General features: G+C 47.5%; 1 protein-coding gene across 1 annotated transcript in view; it reads right to left on the bottom strand.

Moving 5' to 3' along the window:
• Vps53 (VPS53 subunit of GARP complex) overlaps nucleotides 1–16,816 on the bottom strand; it is a 151,173-nt gene that overhangs the window by 25,656 nt on the left and 108,701 nt on the right. Inside the window, exons 16-18 of the mRNA XM_052756010.1 lie at nucleotides 15,571–15,653; nucleotides 14,765–14,843; nucleotides 1,390–1,538 (exon numbers count right to left, since the gene is read on the bottom strand). Coding sequence (XP_052611970.1) covers nucleotides 1,390–1,538; nucleotides 14,765–14,843; nucleotides 15,571–15,653 — 311 coding nt within the window. The remainder of the gene's footprint in view (nucleotides 1–1,389; nucleotides 1,539–14,764; nucleotides 14,844–15,570; nucleotides 15,654–16,816) is intronic.

The raw sequence follows: 16,816 nt of genomic DNA, 5'->3' as shown, positions 1-16,816 counted from the left end.
TAGGCGATGAGAGAATGCGAGGTTGACACTTGGGATGGGCTGAGCAATGGACTCCTTATTCACTTTAACCTTAGCTCAATCGGACCCCTGGGTGCCCACAATGGAGATTTTGAGTCACAGTAGATTTTTACAGAGACACTTGTGGCAGTGGTTACAGGGAATGTCATATGTGATTTATCAGCAGTACTTTTAGTGCACATTAATGAGCACCCAGAGAGAGAAGGGAATGTCAGCTCCTAGTCCATCTGTGGCCTGCAAACGTAAGCGCTCCCTGGGGAGTCAGCCCAAGCCTTCCTGATGAGGCTGAAACTCAAGTTAACTCTACAGCTACTCTGTCACTGCTGTTCCTGGGGTTTATTTATGTCAGATGGGGAGAATCTAATCGAATACAAACCGAGAGAGATCTGAGGGAAAGAAACTCGGAAGCCTGAGTTACCAGTTGGGACCTGGATGAGAACAATCCAAATACGGTAGCTTGGACAGCACTGACCTTCCTGGAGCAACTTGCCAAACTGTGCATCTGATAATTGGTCAGAGGAGACACTGGCCCTCATCACTGCCTGGCCTCCTGGGAAACAGTGCCGGAGCCAGATGTTGACTGGCAAAGAACCAAACTACTTCCTTGCTTCAAAATTCAAGGCAGAAATGGCCACACACGAGGACATAACCAGAAAGCAGGCAACTTGGTGCTTGCTCCATCCACTTCGGCACCGGAGCTTGACAATTTGCTGGTCCTAATTTCTAGTACTTTGTCTGGACATAAAGACATCCATAGGTGGATGATTTCTGGCAGCTACAGTAACAAGTCCTGTGCAGGAGGAGGAAGTAAAGGCTCAAAGGCACAACTGACGGGTCCAACTCTTGAGAAGCTTCTAATCTAGTCAGGGATAAAATGTACACATGAACGTGCTGAACAATAAAAACCGGAGCAAGGAGTGGTTTCATGTGCAAAATTCAGAACAGCAAGATACCCCAAATCATCCCTGTTTCCCATGGCTGATGACTGCTGCTGTAAGCACGTACATGACCTGAACTGGCCCATTTGTTTTTACCATTATGGCCCTTTGGAGTACAGAAGAATATTGGTTTTCCTGGAGGTCCCAGAAGGAGCCCAGCTAGAAGATGGGACACCTGGACTGCCAGCATTCTGGGTGGTTAAGTACAGCAGTAAAATAACTCCACTGAGTGTGACACCAGGGCCACCACAGCTCTCCCAACCCCGAGAGCTACACCTGGAGAGCAAGCCTGGGGTCAACCATCGGTGTGGTTGTGAACCGCACAGTGCTCCTGAGGGACCTGGCCACGAGCAGATGGGTACACGGGCATCCCTGCTTATTTATCCTGGGAGATAGAAACAGAAAGTGCATCAAGAAACAACTCAGGACTTACTTTGCAAATTTAATGCAGAACTGTGTGAAGTATTTCCGTGTGGAAGCCAGGTTGTCACGGATGATGGGAACATTCTGCTTAATGTGAAGAATAACGGAAGTGACATAAGGGCTCTGGTCACCGACGTGCTCCACATTCTGCCACGGCATCTGAAACAGAGACAGGACCGGACCAGGCTTTAGAGCTCCTACAGGGAAACAGTGATATCTATTACTGGGGAAGGGGTGTGGGGGATGGAAATTATTAGGTCACTACTTGGTACCACAGGGATTGGCCTCTGCCGACGTACCAGTTCTGTGACACAGGCTGCTTCTGAGTGAAAACGAGCTGCCACCTCACCAGTGGCATGGAGTGCAGGCTCTGTTCCTTTCCCTGCTGTCCTCACCTAAGGCTTCCAGCAGCCTCCCCACCCAAGCAAATATCTTGTAAGGGATTCTCACCACATCACTAGGCAGAGGAATGAGAATCTGTCTAAACCCATAGAGCAGTGGTTTTCAACTAGTGGGTCCCAACCCCTTTGGGGCTGAATGACCCTTCCACAGAGGTTGCATATCAGATATTTACATTATGATTCATAACTAGCAAAATTACAGTTATGAAGTAGCAACAAAAACAATTTTATCCTTGGGGGTCACCACGACATAGGTGTTAAAGGGTCACAGCATTAGGAAAGTTGAGCAGCACTGCCATAGGGGGACACCATTACCAGGGGCTGAAGAACAGGGGAGGGATGTTTACTCCAGGTAGTCGTAGCTTGAGAGACTGGAGAGATTTAGCAGCTGGGCTAAATGTGGTGAAACCAGAAAAAACTAGAAGAGAATTAACTTACACACCCTTGTTCAAGTAAACTGGGAGGAGTTTGGGATTTTATTATTGTTATTTATTGGTTTCTTGAGACAGGGTCTTACTTTGTAGTCCAGGCTGGCCTAGAACTTACTATGTAGCTCAGGGTGGCTTTAAACTTATAATAATCTTCCTGTCTCAACCTCCTAAGTGCTAGGATGATAGGCATGAGCCACTACACTTAGGTACAACCTCCCCCCGCCCCACAAGTACACTGTATTTTCACAGCATGGCCGATGTGATCTTTGACTGGTTAAGAACAACAAAAATGAGCTGGGTGGTAGTGGCTCTTGTCTTTAATCCCAGAACTTGGGAGGCAGATGTATCTCTATGAGTTCAAGGCCAGCCTCATCTACAGAGCGAGTTCCAGGACAGCCAAGGCTACACAGAGAAATCCTGTCTCAAACAAAACAAAATAAAATGATAACAAAAACCAAACAAAAACCCCCAAACAAACAAATAACAAATAAATAAAATGGAGCTCAAGCTTGTACAACCAATGGTAGAAGCAGGGGCATGCCCTCGAAGCCAAGAAGAATTAACAGTGTAGTGACTCTGTTTTTTGGGGTATACAAGAGGGTTGGGGGCTCTCAGTTTATGTCACCTGGCAGGTTCTCATTTCTGACCCTGTCTTGGAGGAACCCTGATGAGCTGGCCTCTCACAGCCAAACAGGGTTGCCTGTTCAAACCCTCTTAAGCCAAACACAACCCTTACGCTCCATTTGGAGGGAAGGTCAGCAGCCCTAAGGCCTTCATGTCTCTGGCAAGAAAACATTTATTTTTATTGAAGTGAACCTGGGTTCTCTTCAAGAGCAACAAGTTCTCTTAATCTCTGAGCCAGCTCTCTAGCCCCCTACCTTCATTTTACAGATACATGAAGAGCCTCTTGCAAAGCTTCAAATGAGGTTTGAAACTGGGCATGGCATTTGTAGGCTAGGAAGGAGGCTTGTGTGCTTGGGGCCAGCCTGGACCATACAAGCAACACTCAGTCTCTACCAAAACAAACAAACAAACAAACAAACAAAACCCAAGTAAACAAACACTGGCTCCAGGAAGAGAAGGGGAATTCTGTCAGCAAGACAGCTCAGGAAGTAAAGGTAATTTGTTGCTAAGCCTGGTTCCCGAGCTTGAAACCTGGGACCTACATGGTGGAAGGAAAAGAACGGACTATTGCCACGTGTCCTCTGAACTCCACACATGCCCATGGCACATGTGTGTATACACACATACAAAATAAATACATTTTTAAAGGTCTCTAAAAAAGGCAAGCAAGAAAAAGGAAATCTTATTTATAGATCTGTTGGTTGGTTGATTGAGACAGAACTGCTTTGTGTTGTCCAGGCTGGTCTCATGGCTTCTGAGCTTGAGAGTTCTTCCCACCTCAGCCTCTCCAGTAGCTGAAACTACAGCCTTGTTTGGTAGTAACAGAGAGAACAGAAACAATGGAGAAACAGTGAAAGCCCCAGCAGGCGTTGCCTGTACAGTGAGCTGTGTGTAATGTTTCCTCATTAGCTGTTACCTTATTTGAGAGGTGTGTCTTCTATCCCATTTAAAGAGCGGATCCTTCCAAACAATGAGCATCCTCACCCACTCCCAGTGAACTCATAGGGTGAGGCCCAGACGACAGGTGTTAGGTCCGCCCTTCACTCCCCCCACCCTCCCCCTACACAGCAAGGCTTGCAACATGGGGGCCTGGGCAAGGGCACACATGGGGAGCACACATGGGGAGCTGGGCAGAGCGTCATGTCCCACCTCCAATCAACATACAAAGGACTAGTGCCTTCCAAGTTGGCAGCTCTGGATAGTTCAAGAATCTCAATGCAGTTTATAAACAATGATTTAAAGATGACAGCTCCCCACTTACAGAAGACAGTCATAAAGAGAAGTGGTGACATGTTCTGTCACCGGTTATAAAGCAACTCTGATGCAAGGCAGATTGTGGCGGCGTGGTTGCTTCAAGTTCTTGCTAGTTAGCTGTATGGAAATCACGCTGATGTTCACATGCGTCATACATGTGGAAAGATCCCACCTGCTTTAAGTTTTAGCCAGGTACAGCCAAACCGAAAGAAGTATTAGCAAGTATTCATGATTTTAAACTTTAGTTGGCTTAATGAAGAAAATAATTTAAAGTACTGGGAAACAATGAAAACTGACATGGTTTTTATTTTGTGTGAGTGTATGCATGTGTACATGTGTGTGCATATGTGAGCGGAGGCCAGAGCTCAACCCTGGGTACTGTTTCTCAGGAGTCTACTTTATTTTGAAACAGGTCTCTCACTAGTTAGGGTGGCTGGCCTCCAAGCCCAAAGGTTTCTACTTTCCCAGTGCCACAACACTTGGCTTTGTACTTTGGGTGCTTGGGATCAGGTACATGGCAATCATTTTACTGACTGAATTATCTCCTCAGCCTGTTTTTACTTTCTTGTGTTGGGAATGGAACCCAGGGCCTCTGTGCTCTACCCATGAGCTTCAATCCCAGTCCCTGGTTCTCAACCTCATGCTTTCTGGTGTTTTGAGACAGGGTCTTGCTCTCTAGCCCTACCTGGCCTTCTACTCACTATGTAGCCCAGGCTAGCTTTGAACCCATGGAAACCCTTCTGCCTTAGCCCCACAAGTACTGATTACTAACACGCACCACCATGTCCAGCACCTAGCCCCTTTCTATTACTTAAAGAAAAAGCACAAAATACAGTCATCAGTGCTTGTGTCTCGATACCACTCCAGCGGGCTGATGCCTGTCCTCAGCTACCCCAGATGATTATGGGCTTAGGTTGTTGTTTATTTATTTTTGGGGCACAAGGTCTTACCATGTAGCCCAGGCTGGCCTGGAACTCAGAGATCTGCTTCTGTCTTCCAAGTGCTGGGGTCAAAGGCCTGCACTGCCATGCCTAGACTTAGGTTGTAACTTAAACTGTCAAAACACTAGGTGTGGTAACACGTGGGAGAACTGCCATAAACTGAAGGGTACCCTGGCTCATACATCAAGAACCAGTCCCCAAAACCAAATAAGAAACAAACGAGGCAGCAGTACAAGCAGCCTGATGGCTGTGTGCGTGTGTGCATGTGGCCTCCCGTGGGTAATGCTTTGCCTGGTGTCATTTCACTTACTCGTCGTGTGTGATGTCATTGAGTTCTGACAGTCTTACAGAACAGGCAACTCAAGTGACACACGGAGACAGGCAGGCTGATGGAAAGTCTGAGCACTACACAAGGGCGCAGGACATTTGTGAGGAAGAGACAAGCCCTCCACCTCCCTGGGCTGGTTCACAGCAAGCCCAGGGAGGAGCTGGAGGGTGCGTGCAGCTCTCCGGGAAATCTCAGCAAAGGGCATGAATGTTGTACTAGAGTGAGCTGCGCTAAATTCTGGCATTCAGCATTTAAAAGTTACCCTGTTAAATGAGATTCTTCCTTTTGTGCTCTCTGCTTGGGGGTGGGGTGAACTGGATTGAATACCATCTGCTACTATATAAATAACAAGAAATAGTTGACAAAAACCTTGCACATCAGATGTAGTGTTGACAGAAAGAGCAAGCAGGAAAACGAAGAAAGTAATGACGGCGTGCCCAGGACGCGTGTTTAACCAGAGGTGACATGGTGGAGCCCAGCCCATCTGTGGAGTTCTGCTTCTGCTGTCCTATGTGTGGTCCCTGCTGCCACTTCCCACGGCAGGCTAGGAGATGCTCGCATTGTTACAAAGGGCCCACTGCAGTCCCGCAGAGAATTCACTGCAGACCTTTGCTCCTCTTCTGCACGAGGCTCTGAAAGAGGCTTCCTGACAACCTGATCCTCAACTGAAAACCTGTATCCCCTGCCCCAAGTCAGACAGATATGGAGTACAGCCTCACGTTTGGACTCCAACAGCTACAGTCTAGGGCTGTGGTTTGAGCTTCCGAGCCATGGGCACCAAGTCCTGGACTTCATACACACACCTGGGTACATGTGACCGGGTCACTCACTCCTGCAAGCCTCTGCATTATTTCTTTTCTTTTTCTTCCTTTTTTTTCCAAGACAGGGTTTCTCTGTGCAGTTTTGGAGCCTGTCCTGGAACTCACTTTGTAGCCCAGGCTGGCCTCAAACTCACAGAGATTCACCTGCCTCTGCCTCCTGAGTGCTGGGATTAAAGGTGTGGGCCATCACTGCCTGGTGCCTTTGCATTATCTACAGGCATCCTCTGCATGCACAGCACTGGAATAAGCCTTGGTCAGGAAATAGAGGGAAACTATTCATGATCACTTACTATGTTCTCAGTACTGTGACCGACACTGTCACATGAACTCACTGTGTATGATGGTATTACCGCACTTCACAAATGGGAAGATGAGCTTCAGGACAGGGATGACCTGTCTAGTGAGGCCTGACCAATCAGCTGGCAGGTCTGAGACCCAGATGCTGGCTCATCCCACCCCAAAGCCTCTGATCTTTCCACTTGATTGTGTTACTTCTAGAAAGACTATCCTCAACGAACACGAGGGTAGCTGGGGGACTTTAGTCTAGTAAAATCTACTTCCGGGCTAGGAGAGCAGACTCGTAGCTGACTGGGGAGAGGTGGGCTGTGCAGGGGAGGAAGGACTGTGCTCCGAGATAACTCCTGGGGGAAGTCAAGATGATCTAGGATAGAAAGTGGAGTACAGAAGGCTTTAAGGAGATATGCATGTGTGTGTACATAGGTTCCATCAGCAGGGAAATGATTTTTACCTTTGTCTTGTTTTTTTCAGACAAGGGACTTAAACTATGGAGCTGAGGATGACTGTGCACTCTTGCTTCTCCTGCTTCCACCTCCCAAGTGCGGGCACACACTTCCCCAGTGGGGCCACCTCCCCAGACTGGGATGGGGGGGTGGCCATATCGAACTTTCCACGGCTTTTGGCGTGAGTGGTACTAGAACTAGAACTCAGGGTCTCATACATGCTAGGCAACCGCTCTACCGCTCAGCTCCATCTTCAGCCTTTTTGGGGAGCTGAGACAGGGTCTCACTTTGTAGCCCTTGGTGGTTTGGAACTCGATATGTAGACCAGGCTGGCCTGGAACTCATGAGATCCATCTGCTTCTGCCTCCCAAGTGCTAGGATTAAAGGTGTGCCACCACCTATTTGTTTACTGTGTATGTGAGTGTTTGAGTGTGCACTGCATGTGTGTAGAGGTCAGAGGACACCTCACAGGAGTTAATTCTCACTCTCTATGTGAGTCCCAAGGACCAAACTTTAGCCCTCGGGTTTGGCAACAAACACCTTTAGCTGCTGGGCCATCCTTCTATGTATGAATGTATGTATAAACATATCAGCACAAAAATAAAAGTGAAAAAAGTCTGATTATTGTAATTACAGGTGATTACTGTCTTCTTTTAAATATCGGGGGTGGGAGGCTGGAGAGGCAACTCATGCACTGTTCTTCATTCCTGAGGACCCATGTTCAGTTCTCAGCACTCAGGTTGGGCAGCTCACAACTGCGTGTAACCTCAGTTCCAAAGGGATTCAGTGCTTCTGGCCTCCATGTGCAATCACATATTCGCGCACGCGTGCACACACAGACACACACAGACACACAGACACACCATCAAAATAAATAAAAGTGTAAGGTGTGGTGGTGCACATCTTTAATCCCAGCACTTGGGAAGCAGAGGCAGGTGGATCTCTGTGAGATAAGAGGCCAGCCTGGTCTACAGAGTGAGTTCCAGGCTAGCCAGAGCTACATACTGAGACCATGCCTCAAAATAGATAGATAAATAAATAAATAAACAAATAAATCTGTATTTTCTAATAATAATGAGGGTGATTTGCCTTTATGGTAATAAAATAAAAATATTTTTCATGCAAAAGGAAGATGCACCTTGATTATATGTGGAAAGTAAGCTTGGAGGGTTCTGGCAGTGGCGCTCTGTGACTGTTGACACAGTATACATTTTAACGAGAATGGGAGCAGATCTGAGGCCTGTGCTAGCTGCCTCAACATGTCTTTGGGGACAGCAATTTAGTTTCCTAAGTCAGTGCATGTTCACAATCCTGAAACCTAACAGAAATTACATACCAGACTAGAAGGAAACTGAACTTATTCCATTTTTCCTTGCTTTTTCTAAAATTAGCATTAACAGGAAAAGCTAAGTATGTTTGACCTTGGATAGAAACTTAGATTCTTTCAACCCAGTGATCAGTTCTTAAAAAAAAAACAAAAAAACACCAAAAAAACAGTAAAGAGGGTGCCCTTTTAAGGAGGCAGATTTGTATCTCAATGCTAGTTGTAAGACCATAATTGGACATACTCATTCCTAAGAATCTGTGGAATTTATATCTAGAAGACAAACTTCTCATGTTTCCCCCAAACTCCCCAAACAACCCTTTCCTGAGAATCAGAAGATGGCTTTGTTTCATATTTTTTATGAGAAAGAAAGATGCATCTTGATCACGAATGGAAAGGGAACTGGTGATTTCTGGTCATGGCCCTGCTCTGAATAGCCATGTGCTTTGGGCATACTATGAAAAGCAAAGAAATGACGAGCAGGCCAGGACAGCTCCTTCGTTTTCAGGGGAGAATGTACAGGCACACCGGAACACAGCGTACATCTTGTCTAATAGGACAGCCATCCCTGTGAAAAGCTGGATACAGATCTAAAAGGTGAGTTTGAATGCCTGGTGAGCTCATGACCACGGATACGCCAGAGCCAGGCACATATTTACTTTGTAAGTTATTTCAGCTATCTGTCTACCATCCATCCATCCATCCATCCATCCATCCATCCATCCATCCATCCAACCATCCATCCATCCACCCACCCACCCACCCACCCACCCACCCAACCATCCATCCATCCATCCATCCATCCACCCACCCACCCACCCACCCACCCACCCACCCATCCATCCATCCATCCATCCATCCATCCATCCATCCATCTTTGAGAGTCTCATTAAGGGCCATGCAGGCCTGGAACTTGATACCTGGCTCAGCCTTTGCAGTGCCCGGATGCACCACCGTGTTTTTTGCTGGCCTGGGCACTCTGGACTCTCACCTATCCAGAAGCAGGGCTCCTGCACACACCACCAGGGTGAAAGTGTGTCCCTAATTCTGACCATTCCCAGCCACTTGCACTGAGGAGGCCCAGCTATTTAAGTATGGGGGAAGAACCCAGGCCTCCTTCTCAGCTGGAGAGACCAGGGGGGCTGTGATGTCACCTCCACAGAGAGGTGCAGCCTACTGCTCCAGGCAGCTCAGTCTGCTCAGTTTCATCTTCGCTTCTCCACATTCTTTGGTCAAATGGGAATCCTAGATCCTTCTTTCTTTCTTCTTCCTACTTTCTTGCCTTCAAGGTCACTGCAGTACACCGCTATAAAGCAAGGCCTGACCTACGCCATGGCATTCTACAAGACACGATACAGACCTCGAGGTGTTCAAAGACTAAGAGGAAGACAGAGAGTAGAAAATAATTGTGTAATGGAGAGGTAGTATGGGCACTGGAGTATCTTGAGGGAGAAAAAGAAATCCTCTGGCCAAGATAAGAAATGTGACATGGTACGGGACTCTTAGTAACTAACACAATGTCCAGAAAGAACAAAGCTGCAGGGCCTGCAGCAACTGACTGCACAGACCACTTCACCGTGCTCAGAGCCCAGCAGGGGCAGCAATGGCTCAAGGACAGGCTTAATGAGTTTGCAAACCCATGCATCTGTGGGCCCGCTTCTTCCCACTCCCACCGTCTCCCCCCCCCCCCCCCCCCTCTCTCTCTGAGACAGGGCTTCTCTGTGTAGCCCTGGCTGTCCTGGATCTTGCTCTGTAGACCAGGCTGGCCTCAGATTCAGAGATCCACCTGGCTCTGCTTCCCGTGTGCTGGGATGAAAGTATTTGATTTGCCATTAGGCAATCTATCCTCGTTATGACACCAAGAGCACAAGAATAAGAACAAAGGTGACAGATTAGACCAGCGATTTAAGGAATGAAAAGTCAGTTCCTAGAATGGGAGTGAGCACAGCTACAGGCTCTAAAAGGAACTTTCATCACATGGGAGATTGAGGCAGCGGGATAGAGAGGTTGAGACCAGCTTAAACTACAGAGCAAGACTTTGTCTCAAAAACAAAACAAAGCTGCCGATTGGTGGTGGTGCACACCTTGAATCCCAGCACGGGAGGCAGAGGCAGGCGGATCTCTGAGTTTGAGGCCAGCCTGGTCTACAGAGTGAGTTCCAGGAAAGACACAAAGCTACACAGAGAAACCAAAACAACAACAACAAAAACAAACAAACAGAAAAGAAAACCAAAAGCAAAACATCAAAAAAGAAAGAGGATGGGCTGGTGAGATGGCTCAGTGGTTAAGAGCACTGGCAGCTCTTCCAGAGGTCCTGAGTTCAATTCCCAGCAATCACATGTTGGCTCACAACCATCTGTAATGAGATCTGATGCCCTCTTCTGGCCTGCAGGCATACATGCAGACAGAACACTGTATACATAATAAATAAACAAATCTTTTAAAAAAAAAAAAGAGGAGGAAGCGATGATGATGACCTTCTACAACACAGTAATAGAAAGAACCCCAAGTTTACAACCGTGACAGTCCAGCCACCATTTCTTTAAAGAGAACACTCAGATTGTCAACAAGCACCCCAAAAGATGCCCACTGCCACTTTATCTCAGTCACCAGGGCAATGCAGTGAGGCCACAGGAGATACTTCTTCATACCTACAAAGATGGCCAGGATTTTCATAAATGCAGAGTAAGTACTGGTGGGAATGGAAAGATCAGGAGCTTACACTGTGCTAGTAGGAGCATCAAACTGGCAGATACGGAAAGTCACGCAGTAGTGCCTGGAAGAGCAACATGGAAGTTACCTGGAGATTCAGCAGTTCCTCTCCTAGGCGTGCACTGAAGAGAACTGAGAAATGCACTCACACAGATGTTCACACCATTGCTCACACTAGCTGAAAATAACGCTAACAAGGAAATAACGGAATATCACTCAGCCATTAAAAGGAATGGACTAGAGGCTGCATGGGTAGTTCAATAGTACAGCACATGCTTGGCATCTGCAAGGTCTTGGTTTCAACCCCTAGCATTATTTTTAAAATGGAGTATGTCCATGTGTAGAGGTGCACATCTTTAATCTTAGTACCATGGAGACAGAGCAGGTGGATCTCTTATGAGTTTGAGGGCAGCCTGGTCTACATAGTAAGTTCTAGGCCAGCCAGGGCTACACTGCAAGACCCTGTTTGAAAAAAGCAAACAAACAAACAAAACTCACAAAAACACAGCAAAACCAGAAATGTGCAGTACTGACACATGGCACCCCATGAAAGACTCTTGAACACTGTGAAGTGAAGGAAGGCCCGCAGGAAAAGCTACCCACAACCACGTGTAAAGTGTCCAGACAGTAATCTATACAGACAGGAAGGAGACTCATGGCTGTCAGGGAAAGGGTGGGGGATGTGGGCAGGGCTGAGAGGTATGAGCTTCTTTCTAAGGTGATAAGGGCACTCTGGATTGAGATAGTCCTGATGGCATTATGGCCTCATATGTGTACTACATTCTATTAACTTGGACACTTTAAGGGGTGAACTGTGCTCTGGGATTTGTTCTGGTTAGTTTTTTTGTCAACCCGACTCCAGGTTCCTGCCTTGAGTTCCTGAGAGTTGTAAGCCCTTTCTTCCCCAAGTTGCGTGTGGTCATGGTGTTTGGTCACAGCAATAGAAACCCTAACTAAGACAGGAATTATTATACCTTAACTTTTAAAAGGGGGACAGATATTCAAGCTCGCTCTTAAAAGGGGTACACTTTTTGGAATAGACCACGATGAGAAGAGAATTCTAAGCAGAAAGGTCAGAGTGAGGGAGGGCATGGAAACCACCAGAAGGCAGAACACACTCAGGTCAGTGGGACTGGCTCGGACCTGGGGTGCAAGGTGTTTTCACAGGAGCAGTACAAACTGCACAGACAAGGGATCCAAGGTATTGACAGGAAATATGGCAACTTATTTATTAATTATTAAGCCTTATATGGCAACTGAGGAGGACCCAGAGCTTGCCTTGGCCTCCCAGGACAACAATGTGACAAGTTGCTGGGCTCTATCCACCTTGTCACGGAGCCTCCTTCCTACCTCAGAATCAGCCCCCAGCTCTGCTACACTGGAAGCCCACTCCACACGGTCCTCACTATTTATGAAATACATCTATTTAGTCTACTGGTTATTTTGAGTTTTCTCCCAGCACAGCATAAACTTGAAGACAGCCTTGCCTGAGTCCAGAATACTCTGTAACTTCCTAAGTGAATGAGATTGTTAATTTTAACAAAAATGACTTTGCTAGCTTAAAAATCTTTGGTTTCCACTGCAGTCCTGTTTGAAACAGCCTCCCCATCACAAATTCCTTCAAGAAAACTGGACCATGTCCTACCCCTGTTGGCTTCTCACATGCTGACTGTTGGATTCTGCTTTTCTCCTATGGTCCCAACTTCCTCTCACTCCCACCAGTTCTCTGCATTCCGCTCCCATCTCCTGCCTCCACCTACGGGATGCAGCACCGCAGACAATGCCTATGCCTTTCCCAGCCTTGTGCTGGACTAGTCAACCAGCAGCAGGGACGGAACCAGAGACAGACATAATCACCATCACAGAGGTTTGAAGAAACCCCACGAAACAGGATGCAGACACTAACAGGGGCACATGCGGAGTCAGTCCGTGACCACTGCCATGGTTACTTTAGTCACATGGATCTCATTTTGCTAGAACTCCAGAAGACTCAGACAAAAAGGAATGGCCTTCCAACTGCTATGCTCCCAAACCTATGGTTTTCCTGTGATATAAACACAAGACTCTGGAGGTGTGGTTGATATTTGATGGTGTGCATCTGGGGAGAAGTGGATGGTGAGGAAGGGGAACTTGAGGGAAGTCTGCCTAATGAACTGACAGTTCATATAAGCAACACCTGGAGTGTTAAACCCATTCCATGTGTTATTTTACTGAGAAAAAAAGAGATCCCACTCTTCCTTTGGTCAGTGTGAAAATCTTTTGGCAGCTGCGTTCCGGGCTGCGGTGTGTGGCGGTTCAGGAGATGGCAGCTGGAATGGATCAAACTCAGGATGCGCAGAATGTTTGCCAGCAGTGAGGGACTAGCCGGAGCCCAGGAAACGAATCCTCACAGCCCCCTTTTTTAAGAGAACAGACTAGCCTCCAGCTGTCTGCTTACAGTGTGTGGCTGGGGATCCCGGCTGGGCACAGGGTTGGCCTTGAGAACAGGAGCTCTGGAACATCAGCTACTTCTCAACTTTCTACTTCACTCCTTAAAACCCCAAAGTCAAAATTTTGGTTTTAATCCTATTTTTGTTAAATAGTTATAATCTACTATAAAATCAAATGTGTGCTTCCTGGGCATGGCATTCCTCTTGTCAAGAGGGAGGAACCAAGGCTCTCTGAGCACTTGACTGGCACCACCAGGCACTCACTGCTGTCCACTCTCACAGCTCTGGGAGGCGGCCAGACAAATGCATTTCACATAGAGGAGATGGGTCTGCACAGATTTAGTCATCTGTGCAGTGCTCTCAAAAGGAAAAGTAGAAAATGTAGGTCTGTCTGATCCCAGGGTCCAGGTTCCTCCCACTGCCCTCTGTCATAAATTCTGCCTTGTTTCCCCCAGACAAGTGAGTCTTCCAAGACTCCATGACGAGATAGGTGTTGGCAAGCTTTTTCTGGACAGGGTCAGCTAGTCAATGGTTTTGCTTTGTGTGCTATAAGGTCTCTGTTATAACCACTAATTTTTACAGTTTCAGCCCAGACCAGCCATAGATGGTGCATAAGTGAATGAGCAAGGCCATGTTGCACTAAGACTTACAGGAACAAGTGGTGGGCCACAGTTGGCTGCAGGCTACTGTTTGTTATCCCTTGCTCTACAAGAGGCTTGTTGGGCTTAAAAATCAACAAAGAATTGCCTACTTTCTACTTAATCAATAAACATGAAGTCTTCAATATGGTCTAGAGATGTAAGGAATACTCTTGTTCTTTTTTGAAACAGGGTCTTCCTGTGTAGTGCAGGCAGGCCTTGAACTTGAAATCCTCTTGCCTCAGCCTTCTAAATCCTGAGATTATATGCAAGAGTCACCACATTCCTCAGGAATTTACACTCCTTGGGGAAGAAAAGACAGGCACATAAAGCCCCAAATAGCAGCACATGGTGAGTGCCAAAGGGGCCACGGGGGTTAGAGTACATTAGAACCAGAGTCCACTATGTGATCAAATTACCTAATCACCAAAGCTCAGGAAGAACTGGCACCTCTCAGTTCTGAGCAGAGTCGGGAGTCACTGGTGTAGAGCTCACCAAACTGCTCATCCAGCAAGAACAGACAGGTTTCAGCAGGAGCTAGATGCTGACCCAAGAATCCATCTCCTGCAGACTCACCCCAATCCCCACCTGGCAAAAGGGCCAGCAACAGCCAGGTGAAGCGAGCCTAGCAGGAACTCTGGGGGGTCTCCCCAGTCCCCTCAGCTGACACTAAGCAGAGTCTGAACACATGAGGGAAGGCACGTGGGTCACTCTGGTAGGAGGCCAGCTCCTAACACCTTACCTTGCTCATGGCAATCAGGGCAGGATCACAGGCTGCATCCAGATCCTGAACCAGCAGCTGGATGCTGCTGGAGATGACACTGTAAAGAAACAAACTGTGTCACTGCTCCAGAAGTGACAGGGTGGTAGACACAGTCACTGCTCCAGAAGTGACAGGGTGGTGGACACAGTCACTGCTCCAGAGAGGGACAGGGTGGTGGACACAGTCACTGCTCCAGAAGTGACAGGGTGGTGGACACAGTCACTGCTCCGGAGAGGGACAGGGTGGTGGACACAGTCACTGCTCTGGAAGTGACAGGGTGGTGGACACAGTCACTGCTCCAGAAGTGACAGGGTGGTGGACACAGTCACTGCTCCAGAGAGGGACAGGGTGGTGGACACAGTCACTGCTCCAGAAGTGACAGGGTGGTGGACACGGCCCCCACAGGTGTTTTCGGCATGTGTGCAGAATTTAAATTTGTCATTTCTTTATGAAATCTTGGGTTTTAACCACTGACAATGGAGGAAGAGCTGGCTCTTCATGTAATGTTCTTACTTGGGTGTGTCTTATCCAGTTAGGAGCCAAACTTCCATGGCTGCTCCCATAATTGCTAACCCGAGAGTCTCTCTGAGTTCTCCTTGAAAGCATCTGCAGTAAACACTTGTTTAAGTCAGAATGAGAAGGAGGAAGAGGAGGGAGAACAGGGCCCTGCTTCTCATGGCTGGTGGAGACAGCCCAGGGAAAGCCTAGGTTCTGTAGGGACGAAAACACACACTGCCTGTGAAGAGGAAAGGTGGGCCTGGAGCAAGAGCCTGGAAGGTACGTACGTGCTGAATGTGTCCATTTCTCCCGTGAGATTAATTCGCTCAGTCAGACTGACATCAACTTTTTCTTTAAGTTTTTCTTCCAGCTGTTCGAAAAGGGATAAAGCAGAAGCATGTCCAATGGTTACCCAAAGGTGTTCCATACTACTAACTGAGGCTCAAAAGGGATGAGGCAGACAGGTCCAGACACGACATGAGACACATTTGGTTCTCACCGGATATGAGGAAAGTCCCATTACCCTCACGTCATAGATGAGGACTGCGGTAGCCCACCCAAGACAGCAGGTGGTAGGGCCCAAATCAGCTGCCTAGAACCCAGCCCCTCTGGCACCACACTGGGCTTACTGCTAATGACGGATCAGCAGCTCCTGTGGTTTGTCCTCACAGGCTCCTGCTCTGAGTGGTTGGTCCCTAGTGGTGGCGCTGTTCTGAAGGCTGCGGGGCCTTTATGAGACAGAGACGTCAGAAGCTGGCTGAGGGCTTCTGAAAGTTACAGGAAAGCCCTGCTTCTTGGCCACTAGCATGCAAGGAGCCTCTGCTCATGCAGACACAGCTAGGAGCACTGGCCTCCTCCCCACTGTGACAGACTGCAGGAACCTCTCCTCCCTTTAGTCGTACCTGTGAAAAGTAACACATCTGGTCTCCCTGCACGCCCCATGAAATGTAGCCTCACCCACCAGTGCTGAGAACTTTTAATGTGAGTGACAGCAAAGTTAGCAGAAGCAGTTGCCAGTGTGTCTATGGCCACTACCTTGCCAAGGTGCCAGATGTCTCAAGTGGTGAATTAGAAATACATCTTCACCTGGTCAGTTTAGGGCTTAGGGCTTAGGGCAGGAACACTCACATACTCCCAAGCCTTAGAGAAAAATACAATTGATCAGAATCTGGGAGGACCTAAAAATGCCCTAGGAATCGATAACTGTTGTACTTCTAAATCAATCACACTCACTCTAAGGTGATGATGAATGCTCTGCATTAAAATGTAAAGTGCTCTTAGAGGACTGGAGAGATGCTTCAGTTCCCAGCACCTACATGGTGGCTCACCACAACCTGGAACTCCAGTTTCGGAGGACCCATCACCCTCTTCTGGCCTCCATGGGCACTGCATGAATGTGGTGCACATAAATCACATAGGCACATACACATACATACTAAAAAACTTAAAAACAAAAATGTTCTTAAAGGAGTATAAATGGGGGTAACCTTTTTAGAAGGCAATATAAACTGAATCTGGCAATTTCACAATTAG

This window comes from Peromyscus californicus, unplaced genomic scaffold, assembly GCF_007827085.1.
Source record: "Peromyscus californicus insignis strain IS unplaced genomic scaffold, ASM782708v3 Scaffold_3__1_contigs__length_106647218, whole genome shotgun sequence".
NCBI classification, from domain to species: Eukaryota; Metazoa; Chordata; class Mammalia; order Rodentia; family Cricetidae; genus Peromyscus; species Peromyscus californicus.
Note: the sequence above shows the minus strand (reverse complement) of the source record. Positions and strands in the feature narration are given on the sequence as shown.